The sequence below is a fragment of the Typopeltis vanoorti genome, chromosome 10 (genome assembly GCF_054136105.1).
Source record: "Typopeltis vanoorti isolate ZY-2024b chromosome 10, IOZ_Tvanoo_1.0, whole genome shotgun sequence".
Classification (NCBI taxonomy): domain Eukaryota; kingdom Metazoa; phylum Arthropoda; class Arachnida; order Uropygi; family Thelyphonidae; genus Typopeltis; species Typopeltis vanoorti.
The window spans coordinates 33,829,791-33,853,153 of NC_143558.1; the positions used below are offsets into that span (position 1 = coordinate 33,829,791).

The 23,363-nt window shown below is 35.1% G+C and overlaps 1 protein-coding gene across 1 annotated transcript in view; it reads right to left on the reverse strand.

The window, feature by feature from the left end:
• The window catches only part of LOC150102317 (proteasome subunit alpha type-6-like), a 117,465-nt gene that overhangs the window by 8,859 nt on the left and 85,243 nt on the right, over nt 1-23,363 (reverse strand). The window contains exon 6 of the mRNA XM_090398921.1: nt 7,044-7,138. Within this exon, the coding sequence (XP_090255047.1) occupies nt 7,044-7,138 (95 nt within the window). The remainder of the gene's footprint in view (nt 1-7,043; nt 7,139-23,363) is intronic.

Genomic DNA, 23,363 nt, shown 5'->3' on the forward strand with positions numbered 1-23,363 from the left:
TCTGATATGTTTAATACCACTTTCCTTCATAATGTAATCCATGTAGATAATGAATAACAGAGGGGATAATGTACAACCTTGTCTCACACCAGATTTAACAATAAACCATCTTCCTGTAGATTCTTCAATTCTAACTGCGGACTTACAACTCAAATACAGACTAAGTATTGGTTGATATAATGATCCATTCACACCATATAACTGTGCATATTGAATAGCTACTCTCTTGGCAACTTTTCATATACCCTTTTCAGATCAACAAAACTTAAATACAGATCTTTGTTATATTCCCATGCTTTCTCGATTATTTGTTGTAAAGTGAAGATCTGATCCTAACAGCCTCTATTTGGCCTGAATCCAGCTTGTTCTTCACCAAGCTTTTCTTCCACAATTCTTCTGAACCGTTTCTGAAGTATACTTGCAGAAATCTTGCTAGGAACACTCATTACCTCTGTAATTCTCACATTCAGTTTTATTTACCTTTTTATATATGGGCACTATTAGATCTCTACTCCAATCATTGGAAATTTGACCCTCTGTCCGGGCTTTCTGAAGTATGCAGTGCAGCCACTGTAAGCCTTTTATACTACGATACTTCTGGACGAATATCATCTACTCATGCTGCCTTTTCACATTTCAAGCCTTTGATGGCTTTTTCTACTTCATGTATGGATATGTATTCCTAACTGTATGCCTGTTGAGTGTTTTTTTACCATTGTGCTATCACTGCTTGTTTCATTTAGCAATTTTTCGAAGCAATGACTCCATACTTGAGGGATATCTTTTTCTCCTGTTTTCATGTCACCTTTATCATTTCTAACTCCTTTTACAGCACTCTTTCCTCTATTTCTAAGCTTCTTCAACAAACTCCAGAATATCTTACCACCTTCTTGATATTTATTTTCCATTTTCTTGCCAAAGTTCTCCCATGACTTTTGTTTAGCTAGTTTTACACAGTGTTTTGCTTTCTTACATTTGTCTCTGTATTCTCTAAGAGCAAAAGCTGACTTATTTGCCAGGAACTTTTGATATCATTTCTTCTTTTCCTTCACTGCCTCTTTAACTTCCTGTGTCCATCATGGAGTCCTGATTTTTCTATCCTTGCAGACAACTTCACCACATGCCTCTCTGGCTGAATCAATCAGGGTTTTTTCTTCAAGGCTTGACCCTGAATCTCCAAGGTTTGGTTTCTGTTCTCAAACTCTTTCATTTTTTCTTCAATAATCTTTGGATATTTTAGTCTACAGTTCGCATTTGAGAGCTGCTCAACTTTTAGTCGCTTTAGAACTTTCTTACATGTTATATTTTTCAATATGAAATTCAATTTTATCCTGCTCAAGACTAAATAGTGATCGCGTCCAATTTCAAATCCTCTGTACACTCTGGTGTCCTGCACCAGGAAGAAAACATCACTATCAACAATAACATAGTCAATGAGACTTTTCTTATTTCTAGCCTCTTCTCTCCATGTGAATTTGTGCACATTTTTATGTTGGAACATGGTGTTAGTAATAACCAGTCCATGTCCTGAGCAGAAATCCAACAGGTATTTGCCATTATTATTAACTGTGCTCTTTTCTCCAAATTTTCCCAAAATATTTTTGTATGTCTGACAATCATTTCCTACTCTGCTATTCAGATCCCCAACAAGGACCAACTTTTCCTTTTTCATTGTGTCAGTTGCTTTTTCTAAAGCCTCAAAAAATTTCTCGACTTCTACCTTAGTAGAACCTTATGTGGGACCATAGGCACAAGTAAGTCTCATTGTCCAGTTCACCATTCTCATATTTACCCATATCACTCTACTTGAGACTGCCGGCCATTCAAGAAGATTAGCCTCGTATTTTGTGTTGAATACTATGACAACTCCTTCTTTTCCTTGATTGTCATTGCCTGAATATAACATTTTGTATTTATTGATCAGAAAGATCTCACCAGTTTTTGTCTTTTTTGTTTCAGGCACCCCTATTATGTCGATCTGGAACTTATCTAATTCCTCAGCTAGTTCCATTTCTTTGCCATTCAGGCTTCTTATGTTGATAGTACCGATCTTTAACTCTGGTGGTGTTGAGTTGGGGTATGCTTTCAGATTTGTTCCAGTAGCTGACTTTTCGCCCTATTTCCCTGGCAAAAACAACGGGGAGGGGGCCTTGTTTAACCGGGCGACGCCCCAGCCGGCATGAAATTTTGTCATGTTTGTACCACCATTTTTTATTTAGGTTTAACCAATAAGAATACCATTTGGTTGGCTAAATCCCAAACTGGCAGCCCATCCTCGTTCGTTCAGTATCGAGGTAGATACCCAACAGGGTGCACCACGAGAAGGTGAGGATTGGACATTAGGTCAGAAGCCCCGGTCGGTTCTCCGGATTCCTTTAAAGGCTTTGTGGAGGTTTCCTTCTCAGATCCATAAGTTAAAATTGGTCTGAATACAATTAATTTAGTGTTTTTTGACAAATTTCTCTCTTATTCCATTTGAATTTATTCAGTTGACTTCCTACTATACTGGCTTTATTGATTTTGTTGTCTATTTCCATATTTAACTTACTGTCTTCACTAAAAATTGTGCCTAAGTAGCTGAAATGTTTTTTTTGTTCTATAAGTTCTATCGGGATGCAGTTGATATTTTCAATGTTTCTGTCTACTTTGTCTTTATCTTGTTATTGCTGATTTTCATACCAAATCTATTACAACAGTTTATTCAATTTAGTCTGGCAATCTTGCAGACTTTTACTGCATTTATTTAAAAGTATAAAATCATCTACATAAAGTAAAGTGCTGTGATTAACATCTCTAATTTCGATATCAGGTTTAATACCACTTTCCTTCATAATGTGATCCATATAGATAATGAATAACAGAGGGGATAATGTACAACCGTGTCTGACACCAGATTTAGCATAAAACCATCTTCCTATACTTCCTTCAATTCTAACTGCTGACTTACAACTGAAATAAAGACTATTGCATGATATAATGCCCCATTGACACCATATAACTGTAGCATATTGAATAGCTTCTCTCTTGGCACCTTGTCACATGCCTTTTCGAGATTGACAAAACTTAAATACAGATCTTTGTTATATTCCCATGATTTCTCAACTATTTGCAGTAAAGTGAAATAAAGTAAAAATCTGATCCTGACTCCATCTTTAACAAGCTTCCCTTCCACAATCCTTCTCAACTGTTTCTCAAGTATACTAGCATAAATCTTACCAGGAATACTCAGTAGTGAAATACCTCTGTAATTCTTACATTCGGTTTTATTTCCTTTTTGTATATATGGGTAATATGAGAGGTCTACTCCAATCATCTGGAATTCGTCTCTCTGTCCAGACCTTCTGAACTATTCAGTGCAGCCACTATAAGACTTTTATACTTCCATACTTGAGCATTTCTGGTCGAATATAATCTATATTATAACCTACTGCCTTTCAACATTTCAGCTTTTGATGGCTTTGTCTATTTCAAGTATGGATATGTATTCCTGATTGCATGCCTGTTGAGTGTTTTTTACTACTGTGACTGATTGTTTAATTTAGCAATTTGTTGTTTTAAGGATACTTGCGACATAAGACTGAATGATATAATCACGTAATCACAAGAAAGATATTTATTTAACCAAATATTTCGGTCTGGAAATAGCAGACCATCGTCGGTGGTATTACAAGAACAGTTTAAAAAAAAAATATACAAGCTAGAATACTAACAATAGATCGTTGAAATTAGAACATGTCGCGTGATGTTATATCACTAAGTATGAAACGAAATATTTTGAAGTAGAAACATGATTGAATTTGCTATAAAAAAAAAAAAAAAAAAAAAAAAAAAAAAAAAAAAAAAAAAAAAAAAAATTAATGAGTAATCTTGATTAGGCTTTCCCAGATTTTTGATATAGATATGCAGTCATTACGATTCAGGTTGGGATGATGGAGCAAGGCCTCCACGCTTTCCTTGAACAAACGTTCGAAGTAATACCACCGACGATGGTCTGCTATTTCCAGACCGAAATATTTGGTTAAATAAATATCTTTCTTGTGATTACGTGATTATATCATTAATTTAGCAATTTTTCAAAGTACTTACTTCATACCTCGAGGATATCTTTTTCACCAATTTTCATCACCTTTATCATCTCTAATTCCTTTTAGATGGGCAAATATGAGAATGGGGAACTGGACAATGAGACTTATTTGTGCCTATGGTCCCACAGAAGGTTCTACTAAGGTAGAAGTGGAGGAATTTTTTGATGCTTTAGAAAAAGCAACTGACACAATGAAAAAAGAAAAAGTTGGTCCTTGTTGGGGATCTAAATAGTAGAGTAGGAAATGATTGTGAAACATACAAAAATATTTTGGGAAAATTTGGAGAAAAGAGCAAAGCTAATAATAATGGCAAATATCTGTTGGATTTCTGCTCAGGACATGGACTGGTTATTACTAACACCATGTTACAACATAAAAATGTGCACAAATTCACATGGAGAGAAGAGGCTAGGAATAAGAAAAGTCTCATTGACTATGTTATTGTTGATAGTGATGTTTTCTCCCTGGTGCAGGACACCAGAGTGTACAGAGGATTTGAAATTGGAAGTGATCACTATTTAGTCTTGAGCAGGATAAAATTGAATTTCATATTGAAAAGAATAACATGTAAGAAAGTTTTAAAACGAATAAAAGTTGAGCAGCTCTCAGATGTGAACTGTAGACTAAAATACAGAAATATTATTGAAAAGAAAATGAAAGAGTTTGAGAACAGGAATCAAACCTTGGAGATTCAGTGGCAAACTCTGAAGGAAACATTGATTGATTCTGCCAGAGAGGCATGTGGTGAGGTTGTGTGCAAGGATAAAAAAATCAGAACTCCCTGGTGGACACAAGAAGTTAAAGAGGCAGTGAAGGAAAAGAAGAAAGCATATCAAAAGTTCCTGGCAAATAAGTCAGCTTTTACTCTTACAGAATACAGAGACAAATGTAAGAAAGCTAAACAGTGTGTAAAACTAGCTAAACAAAAGTCATGGGAGGACTTTGGCAAGAATATAGAAAATAAATATCAAGAAGGTGGCAAAATATTCTGGAGGTTGTTGAAGAAGCTTAGGAATGGAGGAAAGAGTGCTGTAAAAGGAATTAGAGATGATAAAGGTGAAATGAAAACAGGAGAAAAAGATATCCTTGAAGTATGGAGTAATTACTTTGAAAAACTGCTAAATGAAACAAGCAGTGATGACAGCACAGTGATAAAAAACACTGACCAGGCATGCAGTCAGGAATACATATCCATACTTGAAGTAGAAAAAGCCATCAAAGGCTTGAAATGTGGAAAGGCAGCAGGAGTAGATGATATTCGACCAGAAATGCTGAAGTATGGTGGTATAAGAGTCTTACAGTGGCTGCACTGCATAGTTCAGAAAGCCTGGACAGGGGGACGAATTCCCGATGATTGGAGTAGAGCGCTCATAGTACCCATATATAAAAATGGAAATAAAACTGAATGTGAGAATTACAGAGGTATTTCCCTACTGAGTGTTCCTGGCAAGATCTATGCAAGTATACTTGAGAAACGGTTGAGAAGAATTGTGGAAGAAAAGCTTGGTGAAGAACAAGCTGGATTCAGGCCAAATAGAGGCTGTCAGGATCAGATCTTCACTTTACGACAAATAGTCGAGAAAGCATGGGAATATAACAAAGATCTGTATTTAAGTTTTGTCGATTTGGAAAAGGCATATGACAAGGTGCCAAGAGAGAAGCTATTCAATACGCTGCAGTTATATGGTGTCAATGGGGCATTATATCAAGCAATACTTAGTCTTTATTTGAGTTGTGAGTCAGCATTAGAATTGAAGGAAGTACAGGAAGATGGTTTAATGTTAAATCTGGTGTGAGACAAGGATGTATATTATCCCCTCTGTTATTCATTATCTATATGGATCACATTATGAAGGAATGTGGTATTATACCTGATATCAAAATTGGAGATGTTAATGTCAGCTCTTTGCTTTATGCGGATGATGTTATACTTCTAAATAAATCCGCTACAAGTCTGCAAGATTCTCTGACTAAACTGAATAGCTGTTATAATAGATATGGTATGAAGGTCAGCAATAAAAAGACAAAGACAATGAAAATAGGCAGAATCATTGAAAATGTCAACTGTGTTGTGAATGGAGAACCTGTGGAACAAGTAAAACATTTCAGCTACTTAGGCACAATTTTTACTGAAGATGGTAAACTAAATATAGAAATAGACAACAGAATCAGCAAAGCTGGTATGGTGGGAAGTCAATTGAATAAATTCATATGGAATAAGAAAGAAATTAGTCGGAACACTAAATTAGCTGTATACAAGACTGTGTTCAAACCAATTTTAACTTATGGATCTGAAAGCTGGGTCAGAAGTAAAACACTTGACCAAAGACTAGAGACCACAGATATGAGAGTCCTGAGAAAGATTAGAGGCGTGAACAGATCGCATCAATGGCAATATCATATTAAAAAGGAGGATATTAGGAAAGAACTTGACATTGTCAGCATCTAGGAATGCGTTAGTAGAGCTAATCTCAGATGGTATGGTCACTTAAATAGAATGGGAGAGGAAAGATTGGCAAAACAAGTGTTCTCTGCCAGGTTGGCAGAAAAACGACCCAGAGGAAGGCCAAGATATAGGTGGATTGATATGGTACAAAGTGCCTTAGACGATAGAAATATAAGATCTGATAATGTTGGAGTCTTGACAAATAACAGACTGATTTGGAGGAAAATTGTAGATAGGAGGTTAGTAATGATGTAATTTTTTCATGTAGTACTGTCATATCCTGTACACCCCTTGAGGGTACATGGCAGGAATTTGATGATGATGATGAATTCCTTTTAGAGTACTCTTTCCTCCATTTCTATGAGTGCAGACTTTTAAAGAAATCAGATTTAAGAACATTTGAACATTTTAATTACAATTACCTATGGTTTATATTATCTTCATTGTGTTTTAAATATACATATATATATATATATATATATATATAAAAATGCAGTAAGTAATTTAAATACCTAAATTTAGAACTCTCTTGAGTTACAACTCCTACTTCAATTTCTGATGGTTTGAAATCAGCAGATAACACTGTGGAAAGTGCAGAAATTGCAAGCTGGAAAAGGGGGGAAAAGTATTTCAAGGTTGTATTTACATAATTCAACTAAAAAAGTAAGAAACAAGTTTGTTTTTTTTTTATATAAATACCACATTCACCCATGTACAATATGAATCTGTAATTTGAAAGGTGAATCACAGGGGAAAAAATAAGTTTTAAAGTGGTGCCAGCTTAGTTATTCAGTGTATTGTGTAAAATCAAGACAGACCCAGTGTTTATTTTTGTTTTGTTTATTTTACATAAAAATTTTAAACTGTTTCAATAAAATCTAAAAACTAATATTTAGATATTAAAGCTTACTTACCATTTAGATATTAAAAGAGCATTTATTGTTTACAAAGTTCTTCAAATCTCTGGTTGTTGGTAAAACTTGAAGCTTTTCTTTTTATTCCGAGTGGTGCTGACTATCGCGCTTATCCCCTGACCTTGTTGACAGTGCTGATCTGGAAGAGGTCATAATTGTTCTTGTTGTTTGATGATATACTATTGGAAACTGATCATCTTCATAATCTTTGATTATGTTCGATTCCTTGAATATTCATTTACTGGTAACAATGCCTTAGATTGCAATCCACTTGGCAAGACTTTTTTCCTTATGTTTGGATAATGAGCTGCTTTTCCCCTGTTGGCCTATTGTGGTCTGCACAGCTCCTTCAGGCAATCTGTTTTTTCCAGAGACAAATGTAGCATCAGTGATTGTCAACTTACTAAGCTACTGTCCTGTTGCAATTTGTTTCTTGTCTTATGATACTTCTAGTTTACCATATGTTCACTAGGTGGTAATTCCTGTGATTGAGTAACATCCCTTGGAGATAGTTGAAAATGGACATTTATTTACTTCTGGTGTGTTTTAAATGCAATTTTTGCCTTTTGCTTGAAAATTTTAATATATATATATATATATATATATATATATATATATATATATATATATATGAATACTACTACTACTATTAACTCGGAGTTGGGATGTGTTAATTTTAATATAAACTGACTAAAAATCCGAGAATTATAACAAATTGAGATTTATTTGAAAAAGCAAAATGTTTCGTCGAGATTGACTTCATCAGGCGTTAAGAACATAGAAAGCTATTAAAAGACACTGAAAAAAAATTGAGTTATTATTATTATAAACTTGAGCTATAGTCTGTGTTAAAGTTCTATTGTTGTACACTTGTGCATGTGTGGAACCACGCGATCTCCAGTATCTGATAGTAGAGCTGAAAGAGTCAGGCATATATATATATATATATATATATATATATATATATATATATATATATATATATATATATATATATATATATATATATTTGCAATTATAAAGCTATAATATTCGACTGTAAATTACAGTTATTATGAACTTGAGCTATGGTCCGTGTTAAACTTCTATTGTTGTACACTTGTGCATGTGCAACATATATATATATATAGAAAGTATTTTACCTTGGGTATAATAAATGTTAAAGATACCAAGCTATTTTAAACCTGGTTTTACTCCATTTCCCAAGTAAGCAAACAGACAAACAAGTCAAGTTTGAGGCTGCAAGCGTTGCAAGTCTAGCTGATCCTACACGTAGTGCAAGACCAAGGCAACTCATGGTAAAAGTAGAATAAGCTCTGATCACTAATCTTAATATTTACCCTTAATGCAAAGCACATCTCCTGGAGGAGATGTATGATGTTTTGTATTAAAGGCAAGGGGGGGGGCACTACCCAGACCGGATTCGACCTTTATTGATCAGATTAGTGATCAGAGCTTATTCTACTTTTACCATGAGTTGCCTTATTCTTGCACTACGTGTAGGATCAGCTAGACTTCTAAATTTATATCTCCTCCTGAGATTTCTATTTAATAAGGTTAAAACACCTTATGGTAACTTGTTCTGTTAAAATTCTTATAAGCTCTGTATTACTAAAATCTTGGTATTTCTAGCCTGGCTCCCGATGAGACCTCAATAAAGGTCGAAACTGGTCTGGGTAGTGGCCCCCTTGCCTTTAATACAAAACATCATACATCTCCTCCAGGAGATGTGCTTTGCATTAAGGGTAAATATTAAGATTAGTGATCAGAGCTTATTCTACTTTTACCATGAGTTGCCTTGGTCTTGCACTATGTGTAGGATCAGCTAGACTTGCAACACTTGCAGGTGCAAACTTGACTTGTTTGTCTGTTTGCTTACTTGGGAAATGGAGTAAAACCAGGTTTAAAATAGCTTGGTATCTTTAACATATATATATGAGAGCCTGTGTAGCTCAGTGGATGTGGCATTTGCACACCATGGTGCTTGACCGCACGAAGGAAGACTTCTTGGTTTCGAATCTAATTGAAATTTTTCTAAGCCTTTTTTCGACCGGTTCTTGAGTTAGTCTATCTCTGGCACGGGCAAGCGGCTTTTTTCTCCAAGAAACTCGGGTTTTTCATCCTGTAAATTCAAGAAAATCGACCATAGAACCCAGGGATTACGAGATGGCGGCTTGTTGAACCGTCTCTCTTCACTGCATGCTGCTTAATTAGTGATAGCCCTGGGCCAGCTATCTCTGATAGGTACCAGTGGAGATTGAACTGCCCACTCAGTCTCCAAAAGTTAGATAGGGCTAAAAAAAAAACGACCTCACCTACTCCCTATATATGGGAATAAAAAGGCGTTAGCTGATTTGATTTATATATACATATTCAATATATGTGCATTTCATTTTGGAACTTATCCTAGTGGCATTATAAGTGAAGACAGTACATCCTTTCTGTATTAAGCACCATTCTCAGTATTTTAAAGCTAATAACATTAAAAGCAGCCTGTTTAAATAAAAAAAAATGAAGGCTACATTCATATTTACTAGTTGTGCTCCAATCTAATGACAGAATTTATAAGATTTGTTCTTCCTATCTTGACATGGTTTCTCAGTGTATCCTTATTTTAACTTTGAATAGGGAAACATTTCTATTTAGATGGGTATATAGAAGGCTTTCGATTTCCTTTTTTACCTTTTACTTGATGCATACCAGGTTCTTGCTAACTCAATTTGAATCCCTCTTTCAAAAGATCAATGAATACATTTCTAACTGACTGTAAATGCAGTAAACAGACTGGACACACTCACACAGAAGAAAATATAAAATGGTGCATGTCCAAATGATGTCCAACAATAAGTACTTAATATATGGACTAAGTATATTAGATATACACACACACCTCAAAACATTGTGTCTTCTGAAGAAAGAAAGAAAATGTAGTAGCCACTATCTAGTCACCTTTCTTTATCAACACAAAAACCAGTCTTCAAAACCTATTTATACCATTCCAAGTGGATCTCATCTATATTATTGCCCCTGAATTTCTTTTGCATAGTAGCATAGAAACTTGGATTCAGAAACCAAAAATATTGCATCACGAATAAGGGAAGAAAAGTCTCACATTCACACATTCTTAAATGCTAACAATGTGAAAAGTGCCACTACCATCACTGGAAGGTTCTCTCCATGCAAAAGGTTCCCTACATGGATGAGACAAAGTGATCACTGTCTGCAGTGGAGAAAATCTTCATCATAGTAGAGGACGTTTTCATTTTCCTCTTTAATTATATTTTTCTTCTCATTCTTCACTCAACTTCTCCAGGATCCAATCAATGCCTTGCCTCTGCATTTGTAATGCAGTACATAACAAATGTAATATCAAGTGGCAGATCATGGGCAAAAACAATATTTATAGAATGGAATGCTAAGGGATGTTCCTTGCTTCACCCTCATCAAAACTTGTTCACTCAAAAGTTGATTATAGGTCATAAGTGTGTTCATGAAAGGGGAAAATACTCTTTGATGGTTGGATCCCATCTCCATTATTAAAGTATACGAATAGCTACTGGTGCATTTTACACACCTTTTTAGAGGCTTCATGATGAATTAAACGAATGTGCACGCTCACTTTTGACAGATGCCACTTAACTAAGCCCTAAAAATAGTCTTTGTCTAAGCATCCTACATGGATTATCCTACTTTGGGAATTTTGATATTACACACATACATCAGACTGCCATTCATTCATTCATCCATTTGGTATGTATGTGAAAGATTATAAGCACATACATACCAAATGATTATAAGTACATACATCTCACTCATATTGATAGCACATAAGCTATCAATATTAGTGAGACATCACCTACACTGAACATGATAGTATCCCCCAATGGAAGGTATGTGCTTATCAATCTATCTGTAGCTGTTTAATGCACACAGAGTACTCTGCTGGATGTGCTGTGCACTATCCAGCTCGAGCTTGAACATATAAAAACTACCACTGACAATTATACTGAATTGCAGTTTACAAGATATCCTTCTTTTGTGTGCAAATGCATCTAGTGTTCTATAGTATGAACTTTGCATTGGATCATAAATGTGTTATGTGTATATTTTGGATTCATTAATTTTTTAAAATGTGTTTTCTTGTATATAAGATTTGCTTATTAGCTCCACCCCCCCCCCTCCTTATGTACTGCTATAACCACTGTAATGGAATATGACTTTTGCTGTCATTACACCCATAATCCAAACCAACCAACCAACTAAACTTGGGCATGTTTCATGAAATTTATCACTGTTAATAGCGATTCTGCCAGACATGTACGTTTTACAGCTGCATTCTTCTTCTTGGATGTTTTTTCTACTCCTATTTCATATCCAAAGCTACTTCACTGAATCATCATTATCAATTTCCTGATATGTACCCTCAACGAGTGTAGCTACAATGTCAGTACTAAATAATTACTAATCTTTTATCAACAATTTTCCTCTAAATCAGTCTATTACTTGTAAGCACTCCAGTATTATCATATCTAATAATTTGGTCTTATTCTTGTTTTTTTTCTTGCTATCTTAACATTATTACTAAATAGCTTAAGGAAATTACAACGTACAATAGAATATACATTAAATAAATTTTAATACACTTCCAATATTTCGGCAACGTCATGTTGCCATTATCACAGGAACTTAAATACAAGACAAGTGCACGCAAGCGCAACACAGTAAATGAGGAACGAAGCAGGAAGTTGTTCTTTCTCCTAAAAGTCCTGATGGTGCCTCCTAGCAGGCAATGTTGGTATTCTTGGCCGATTGGGCTGAAGGTCTTCTGATGTAGGTTTCCCAAATTTGGGGCAGTCTCATGCAACCAAATTTGTTGAGGTTTGGAGATTGTTTCTTAGGGCTGAGGCTGATTACATGAATAGCCTTTCATATTTGAATTTACTTCGGTATGCTTTCTTCCACCTTATTCTATGGCGGGTATCCAGCGCATGGTCTGCAAGACCAGAGTGGCTGTATTGGTGAAAACAGATTTAGTCCTTGTGTTCTGAAATTCTGATATTAGCTGTTCTGCCTGTTTGGCCAAAGTAGGACAGCTTACAACTGCAAGGGACTTGGTATACACCAGGTAGGTCTGGGGGGGGGAGGTTGGTCTTTAGTGGAGCAGATAAGGGATGCCAATATTTTATAAGGTCCGTAACAAGAAGTTAAGTCATATTTTTTTAGGATTTTTGTAATTTTTTCCGAGGTGCCTCGGATATAGGGAATGGTGATGGATTTAGAGTAAAACAACTAACACCCCAGAATCAAGTTCACCCTAGAAGAAGAAAAAAAAAAAATTGACTTCCTTTCTTAGATACACTAGTCACCCACCAGCCTGATGGAACCTTGGCTTTCTCAGTTTATCGAAAACCCACCCATACGGGCATCAGATACGTTCACCAACAATTTCCCCCCCCCCCCTCACAACAATATGGAGTCACTAAGACACTACACAACAGGGCTAAACTTATCTGTTCCAATGACAATCCCCTAACCACAGAATTAAACCACATTCTCAACACTTTCTTAGCCAATGGCTACCCCTGCAAAAAAAATCCAAAAAAAAAAAATATATATATATCGAAACCAATAAACCACAACCTCCCTCTTCCCCTTAACAACAAGGATTACTCTAAATCCATCATCATTCCCTATATCCGAGGCACCTCGGAAAAATTACAAAAATCATAAAAAAACATGACTTAACTTCTTGTTACAGACCTTATAAAAAAATTGGCATCCCTTATCCGCTCCACTAAAGACCAACCTCCCCCCCCTCCCCCTAGACCTACCTGGTGTATACCAAGTCCCTTGCAGTTGTAAGCTGTCATACTTTGGCCAAACAGGCAGGACAGCTAATATCATAATATTTCAGAACACAAGGACTACATCCGTTTTCACCAATACAGCCACTCTGGTCTTGCAGACCATGCGCTGGATACCCACAATAGAATAAGGTATCCATGAAGATACCTGAAGTATCTTCATATTCTTCATATACATGAAGAATATGAAGAAAGCCATGATAATACACTGTAGTAAATTCAAATACAAAAGGCTATTCATGGAATCAGCCTCAGCCCTAAGAAACAATCCAAACCTCAACAAATTTGGTTGCATGAGACTGCCCCAAATTTGGGAAACCCATATCAGAAGACCTTCAGCCCAATCGGCCAAGAATACCAACATTGCTCGCTTGGGGGGCACCATCAGGACTTTTAGGAGAAAGAATAGCTTCCTGCTTTATTCCTCATTTACTGTGTTGTGCTTGCGTGCACGTGTCTTGTATTTAAGTTCCTGTGATAATGGCAACGTGACGTTGCCAAAATATTGGAAGTGTATTCAAATTTATTTTAATGTATATTCTATTGTAAGTTGTCATTTCCTTAAGGTATTTAATAAGAATGTATAACCAACTTCTAAGCCTTTCCATGAGAATTATCTTAACATTAAACACATATTTTGCTAACCTTTTCTCCCCCATTTTGTTTAAATGAATATATCACCATAGATTAGCTCCAGTCACACATGCTTAAATGTAACAATGTGAAGTGCCCTTTCTAATATCTTCATTTTTAATATGATTCTGCCACTGATGTTATCTGTTCACTCCTCTAAATTTTGCTTAGAACTCTCATATCTATGGTCTCTAGTCATAGTCAAGTGCTTTATTTCTATTCCAGCTCTTAGATTCATAATTTAAAACTAGCTTAAACATCATCTTATATACTGTTAGTTGTGTGTTTTGGCTATTTTCTCTCTCTTATTCTATTTATTCAACTCACTTCCCACTAGACCAGCTTTGCTTATTCTGTTGTCCATTTTCAAATTTAATTTGCCATCTTCACAAAAACTAAATAGCTGAAAGATTTTATTTCTTCTATATGTTCTCCATTTAGAATGCAGCTAAAGTTTGTTCTTCTCCTTATTTTCATAGTTTTTTCTTTTTCATAATCTTACTTTCATGCCAAATTTCTTACAGGTGTTATTCAATTTAGTTAGAGAACTCGAGACTTACATAAAACAAAGAAATAAGTTCAATATCTTTAATTCTAATTCAGGTTTAATGCCACTTTTTTTTCATCATTCAATGTGTGTGTGTTTGTGTGTGTACACCTGATTTGACATCGAACCATTTTTCTATAACTCCTTCAATTCTAACTGCTGACTTACAACTTAAATATGGCCTATGTATTGCTCTGTATAATGTTCCTTTTATCGCATATGCCATGTTTGCTACTATACAAAATGCACTTTTTTCTAAAAAAATTTGTCTCAAAACCGTGCATCTTATATGCCGAAGGTTGAAATTTCAGTTAGAATTTTGATTAGGCAAAATTTGTTATTTTATGCTTCTGTTCTTGCCCATTTGTCATGTGATTTTGAGTTAAATATGTAAGAAATTTAAAATATAGATAACTAATTAAAGAAGAAAACGAATATATGTTCCATATAGTGAAATGGAATTTAATACATCCAGTTTCATTTCATTTAAGGGGTGCTTAAGGGTCAAAGCCGTATAACTGAGAGGAGACCTCCAAATAGCCTTTAAAGGAATGCAGAGAACCGACCAGGGCTTCTGACCTAATGTCCAATCCTCACCTTCTCGTGGTGCACCCTGTTGGGTATCTACCTCGATACTGAACGAACGAGGATGGGCTGCCAATTTGGGATTTAGCCGAACAAATTGTATTCTTATTGGTTAAACCAAAATGAAAAATGATGGTGCAAACATGACAAAATTTCATGCCAGCTGGGGCGTCGCTCGGTTAAACAAGGCCCCGTTGTTTTTGCCAGGGAACCAGGGCGAACAGCAAAAAGTCAGCTACTGGAACAAACCTGAAAACACACCCCAACTCAACATCACCAGAGCTAAAGATCGGTACTATCAACATAAGAAGCCTGAATGGCAAAGAAATGGAGCTAGCTGAGGAATCAGATAAGTACCAGATCGACATAATAGGGGTGACTGAAACAAAAAAGACAAAAACTGGTGAGATCTTTCTGATCAATAAATACAAAATGTTATATTCAGGCAATGACAATCAAGGAAAAGAAGGAGTAGCCATAGCATTCAACACAAAATACGAGGCTAATCTTCTTAAATGGTAGGCAGTCTCAAGTAGAGTGATGTGGGTAAATATGAGAATGGGGAACTGGACAATGAGACTTATTTGTGCCTATAGTCCCACAGAAGGCTCTACTAAGGTAGAAGCGGAGGAATTTTTTGATGCTTTAGAAAAAGCAACTGACACAATGAAAAAGAAAAAGTTGGTCCTTGTTGGGGATCTGAATAGCAGAGTAGGAAATGATTGTCAGACAAAAAAAATATTTTGGGGAAAATTTGGAGAAAAGAGCAAAGGTAATAATAATGGCAAATACCTGCTGGATTTCTGCTCAGAACATGGACTGGTTATTACTAACACCATGTTCCAACATAAAAATGTGCACAAATTCACATGGAGAGAAGAGGCAAGGAATAAGAAAAGTCTCATTCACTATGTTATTGTTGATAGTGATATTTTCTCCCTGGTGCAGGACACCAGAGTGTACAGAGGATTTGAAATTGGAAGCGATCACTATTTAGTCTTGAGCAGGATAAAATTGAATTTTATATTGAAAAGAATAACATGTAAGAAAGTTTTAAAGCAAATAAAAGTTGAGTAGCTCTCAAATGCGAACTGTAGACTAACATACAAAAAGATTATTGAAGAAAAAATGAAAGCGTTTGGGAACAGGAACCAAACCTTGGAGATTCAGTGGCAAGCCTTGAAGAAAACCCTGATTGATTAAGCCAGAGAGGTTGTCTGCAAGGATAGAAAAATCAGGACTCCATGGTGGACACAGGAAGTTAAAGAAAAGAAGAAAGCATATCAAAAGTTCCTGGCAAATAAGTCAGCTTGTGCTCTTAGAGAATACAGAGACAAATGCAAGAATGCTAAACACTGTGTAAGACTAGCTAAACAAAAGTCATGGGAGGACTTTGGCAAGAATATAGAAAATAAATATCAAGAAGGTGGCAAAATATTCTGGAGTTGTTTAAGAAGCTTAGAAATGGAGGAAAGAGTGCTGTAAAAGGAATTAGAGATGATAAAGGTGACATGAAAACAGGAGAAAAATATATCCTTGAAGTATGGAGTAATTATAATAAATTTAGTTTAATCCTTTATCCCAGTGAGAGCAAACAAAGTTTGCGCCTGAAAATATCCTCAGGACTGAATATAGTGTTGTACTATCTTACTTTGGTAAGTAGTAAAACACTATATACACGAAGTAAAGGTGGCCTTTGCCTATCACCTTTGCTACAAGGTAAGATAGTACAACACTATATTCAGTCCTGAAGATATATTCAGGTGCATACTTTGTTTGCTCTCACTGGGATAAAGGATTAAACTAAATTTATTATATTCTCACCTAGTGAAAAATAAACTTTCAACATCTTTGAAAAACTGCTAAATGAAACATGTAGTGATGACAGCACAGTGGTAAAAAACACTGACCAGGCATGCAGTCAGAATACATGTCCATACTTGAAGTAGAAAAAGCCATCAAAGGCTTGAAATGTGGAAAGGCAGCAGGAGTAGATGATATTCGACCAGAAATGCTGAAGTATGGTGGTATAAGAGTCTTATAGTGGCTTCACTACATAGTTCAGAAAGCTTGAACAGATGGACGAAAATGTCAACTGTGTTGTGAATGGAGAACTTGTGGAACAAGTAAAACATTTCAGCTACTTAGGCACGATTTTTTGTGAAGATGGTAAATTAAATATAGAAATAGGCAACAGAATTAGCAAAGCTGGTATGGTGGGAAGTCAACTGAATAAATTCATATAGAATAAGAGAGAAATTAGTCGGAACACTAAATTAGCTGTATACAAGACAGTGTTCAAACCAGTTTTAACTTATGGATCTGAGAGCTGGGTCAGAACTAAAACACTTGACCAAAGACTAGAGACAGCAGATATGAGAGTCCTGAGAAAGATTAGAAGCATGAACAGATGGCATCAATGGCAATATCATATTAAAAACGAGGATATTAGGAAAGAACTTGACATTGCATCCAGGAATGCGTTAGGAGAGCTAATCTCAGGTGGTATGGTCACTTAAACAGAATGGGCTAAGAAAGATTAGCAAAACAAGTGTTCTTTGCCAGGTTGGCAGAAAAATGACCCAGAGGTAGACCAAGATATAGGTGGATTGATACGGTACAAAGTGCCTTAGAAGATAGAAATATAAGATCTAATAATGGTGGAGTCTTAACAAGTAACAGACTGATTTGGAGGAAAACTGTAGATAGGAAGTTAGTAATGATGTAATTTTTTTCATGTAGTACTATCATATCCTGTACACCCCTTGAGGGTACATGGCAGATATTTGATGATGACGAGTTTCATTTAAAACACACCACACGGCACTTGAAAGCTAGCACTTAAGCAGTTTCATAATGTGTAACTTGACAAGTCATGTATCCAACGGTCTGTCAAGTGCAATAGAATTAGTGATATGCTATTGTTTAAGATTAGAATTAAAAATGTAGGTATTAGACAATCCACAAAAATGATTATTCACCTATTAATACGAATAGCAACAGGCAGATGTATTGCTGAACTTACAGGTTCAACATCATGGTGCTATAGGCTCATGAAAAGAAATAACCTACATATGTGAACAAAAGCATCACAAAAGATGCCAGTTAAATATGAAAATAAAGTTATTGACTGGAGTTAATTGAAGGTGATATATTCATTTAAACAGAATGGGAGGGGGAAGGTTAGCAGAAGATTAATGCCATGAAACAAGAACTCTGAACTATCACAAATAGGAAATATGGATGAGTTACCAATGATATTTTATGTGCCTTCAAACTAAACAATATGTCAAAGGTACTAAAATTATTGTTAAAACTTGTGGCCACGAAAAAAACTGAAGATGACTTACAGTTTGAAGAAAGCAATGACTATTTCAGATATGGAAGAAATTTTGTTGTGTCCCATTTTATGATTATTATTCTATCTAGTGAAATTCTGCTTATCTATGTTCAACTGTTATCTATGCACGAGATATCACCCAAAAATACAAATATTTAAGCTATTTCTCCCCTTAGTGTCCCTAATATATATATTATACTGTGCCTTTTGGGACATTTAGTTTGAGATATAAAATACAAAAAAAAGGAGCAATTACTAAAATATGTCTGAATGTGAAACAATATTGCAGTCGTCACACATTATCTCGTTTTTTTTTTTTTTTCATTAATTTCCCACATGATTAGGTTCGTACGTTTTTCAAGTGGTGCATTGGGCAGCAATTTCAGACAACTGTTTTATCAATGAACAAAGGTTTATTAAACTCATTAGTATGGTACAATTCAATTTCTAATATAATTCAATTCAATACTAAGAAAACATTTACAAAATAACATTAGCTAATCACAAGTATTTGGCTGAGATCCTATATGGGTATTACGATCATGCGGCCATAACAAATTCAACTCATACAATCATATGTATAATCCCATATCTAATTAACACATTAGTTAACCCTATATTAGTCTGAATATATGCTATATGCTGTAGCACCTGGACATATGTGATCAACTCACTCTATTTAACTATTTAAAACTATGTAGATTAACTTATCCTTTCACTGTACTAACACAACTTTGACATTTAAACTTTCCTATATTACAATACACATGCATAATTCTCAAGACACATGAATTACTTACATAATATTAATATCAGCAAGCATACTTTCATTATAATCAGTCATGTACTAAAGTCCTAGTATAAATTTCCTTAGTCTCTTCAGTTCAGTAATAGAATAATGATTACAATTACAGACCATTTTCAGTTAACACGAGATTTTTACAGTACCTTATTCTCTTGAGTTTGCTATAGTGGCCTCTACCTTTTTCCAATTGAACTATCCTGGTATGATCTCTCCTATAATCGGTCACTCCTAAGTTCTTTTGGCATTAAACTGTGCTTATGCGAGCTTTACTTTTCGTACTTGAATTAAGAACACACTTTAGAATCATCTATACCATGGCTGTGAAACTCACCACGTGGACACCGACTTCTTTACAGATTTCCTTTTTTCGTAGTTGTCACTGGATGACAAAACACATAGAATATACTTTCTTTCCTTTGGCTAAATGGCATTCCTTGTTTCTTACATAGGAAATACGGAAGCGAAATCCTGCTCACTTTTGTTTCCTTGTTGTGACGATGGAGATAACTCCAATCCCGCCACTCAGGAAAACTACGTGAAACCTCTACGAAGGAGCTCGTGAAGAAACTATCCGGGAAAAAGCCCTTGTGTGTGTGTGGGGGGGGGGGGGGTTCTAACCTTTTTATACCTTGACCCCTAACAGCACCTTCTTTAATTTCTTTTCTCCGCCCTTACTTGATTCGACTTCACCGTTTCTGCCAAACATTCTTTGGTCGGCAAGCCCGTGACGTCTCAATTCGGGAATAGACCCTGAGTGATAGTCTGTTGTTTTTCTTTAGCTAGCCTCTAAATTAACCCCCCTTCCAAATTTTTAAGAATTTACTTAATATTTTAATCTCTAGCCTCTCACATACAATTTCTTATGACTAATCCTTTCTGTCTTATTTAGCTAAAAAAAAATTTTTTTTTATCACAACACTAATATATTCCTTCTTTTATTAGTTAGTTCAACAAACACCTTTTTTTTGTTGTATATTTTACTTGGATGCAAGAATATTTTTCTTTCTTTTAAATAATTCATCTATTAGCTTTTATACAGGGGTTTTATTTTATTTTCTCTTCATGTTACACCATGATAACTGGGAATTCTATATTCTTAAGGTATCAGGGTGTAACAATTTCAAAAGATAATTTGTCTAGCTCTAAACATGAAGATAAAGATTATAACCGTTATCACAATCCTACATTTTTTCCTCGATACATAATTGTTTTACACCAAAATTCTCTGAAATTGTTTTTAATCAATGTATGATAAGATGCTATATTTTTTTACCAAAAATGTATATATTTTTTTTTCAATAAAATAATTTTTTTCCCCAGAAAATGCCTCTGAAAAACAGGTGCATCTTATATGGTAGCAAATACAGTAATTGTAGCATTCTGAAAAGTTTTTCTCCATTCGCATGCATTTTCGAGATCTACTAAACTTACAATAGAGATCATTATATTCCAATGATTTCAATGATTTCTATTTATCATAAAGTGAAAACCTGATTTTGACAACCTGTTTGGTCTGAACCCAACTTCTTGTTCTCCAAGTTTCTCTTTCACATTTTTGTTAACATCTTCCAAATATGTTTGCATAAATCTTACTTGGAACACTCAGTAGAGAAATTCCTGTGTAATTCTCACATTAAGTTTTTTCCCCATTTTAATGGATGGGTACTATGAATGCTCTACTCCAGTTCATCTGGAATTTGACCTCTTAACCAAGGCTTTTAAATTATGCAAGTGTTGCCTGCAATGTCTTTAGACCTACATATTTGAGCATTCTGGTTAAATATCTACTCCAGCTGCTTTTCCATACTTCAGGTTTTTGAAAACTATTTCTACTTATATTGATAGATACTCCTGTTTGTATTCCTCTTGAATATTTTCTACTACTGTGTCACTGCCCATTGCATTTAACAGTTTTTCAAAGTGATTAATCACTTGTTAGCTACTTTTGCATATAGATAACCTCTCTTAAATTTTGTTTTGTATTCTGGGCATCTGTTGACTTATGTTCTACAAACTTTGGGCATGATTACTTCTATTTGAAAATGGCTATTTTAATTTCTTGTGTCCAACATGGGGTTCTTATTTTCCTATCCTTGCAAAAAATTTCACCACATGCTTCCCTAGCTGAATCGACGTTATCTTCAGAGTTTGCACTAAGACTCCAAGGTTTGTTCTTGTTTTCAAACTGTTTCATTTTTTCTAAAATAATGTTTGTATAGTTGAGTCTACAAGTTTACTTGTAAACTGAACTAATTCTTAAATTAATTCACACATTGTTCTTTTCAATGTGATAACCATTTTTATCCTACTTAAAACTAAATGTTTTAGAAAAGACAACTGACACAATGGGGAAAAAAAAAAAAAAAAACTGTCCTTGTTGAGGTAACTATTTGATTGTGATAACTATTTAGTCTTAAACAGGATAAAATTGCATTTCATATTGAAAAGAATGACATGTAGGAAAGTTTTAAAGCGAATAAAAGTTGAGCAGCTTCAGATGTAAACTGTATACTAAAATATACAAGCAGCATTGAATAAAAAAAAAAAATAAAAAAAAAGAGTTTGAGAACAGGAACCAAACCTTGGAGATTCAGTGGCAAATCCTGAAGAAAACTTTGATTCAGCCAGAGAGGCATGTGGTGAGGTTGTCTGGAAGGATAGAAAAATCAGAATTCCATGATGGACACTGTAAGTTAAAGTGGTAATGAATGAAAAGAAGAAAGCACATCAAAGTTCCTGGTAAATAAGTCAGCTTGTGCTCTTAGAGAATAGATAGACAAATGTAAGAAAGCTAAACACTGTGTAAAACTAGCTAAACAAAAGTCATGGGAAGACTTCAGTAAGAACATAGAAAATAAATATCAGGAAGATGGCAAAATATTCTGGAGGCTATTGAAAAAGCTCATAAATGGAGGAAAGAATACTGTAAAAGGAATTAGAGTAATAAAGGTGACATGAAAACTGGAAGAAAAAATATCCTTGATATATTGAGTAATTACTTTGAAAAATTGCTAAATGAAACAAGCAGTGACAGCACAGGGATAAAAAACACTCAACAGGCATGCAATCAGGAATACATATCCATACTTGAAGTAGAAAAAGCTATCAAATACCTGAAATGTGGAAAGGCAACAGCAGTAGATGATATTCAACCAGAAATGCTCAAGTACGAAGGTATAAAAGTCTTGCAGTAGCTGCACTGCATAGTTCAGAAGGCTTGGAGAGAGGGATGAACTCCAGATGATTGGAGTAGAGCTCTCATATCACCCATATATAAAAAGGGAAATAAAACTGAATGTGAGAATTAGAGAGGTATTTCCCTACTGAGTGTTCCTGGCAGGGGTACCCCAGCTATATGTGCAATGTGTCACAGGTGAAAGGATAGTAAAGGCGCCAAAGAGGAGGGAAAAAAAAAAAAAGTTTTTTTAAGTGATTTTTTTTTATTGGAGATGGGGGGGGGATAGGGGTGCCAACTAAAGTTTTGCACACAGGCGCACACACACTACTTTTTTTTGCACACACACTACTGGCATGCCCTTGGTTCCTGGTAAGATTTATGCAAGTATACTTGAGAAACAGTTAAGAAGGATTGTGGAAGGGAAGCTTGGTAGAGAGAGTGTCAGGAGCAAATTTTCACTTTATAACAAAAAATAAGGCCAATTAGAGGGTATCATGATCAGATTTTCACTTTACAAGAAATAGTTGAGAAATCATGGGAATATAACAAAGATCTGTATTTATGTTTTGTAGACCTGCAAAAGGCATATGACAAGGTGCCAAGAGAAAAGTTATTCAAAATGCTGCAACTGAAGGAAGTAGAGGAAGATAGCTTGATATTAAATCTATATCAGACAAGGATGTACATTATCTCCTCTGTTATTTGTTATCTATACAGATCACAGCTACTTAGGAATGATTTTTAGTGAAGGTGGTAAATTAAATATGGAAATAGAGAACAGAATCAACAAACCTGGTATGGTAGAAAGTCAAATGAATAAATTTATATGGAATAAGAGAGAAATTTGCCAAAACACTAAATTAGCTATATACAAGACAGTGTTCAAACCAGTTTTAACTCATGGATCTGAGAGCTGGGTCAGAAATAAAACACTTGACTAAAGACTAGAGACCACAGTTATGAAAG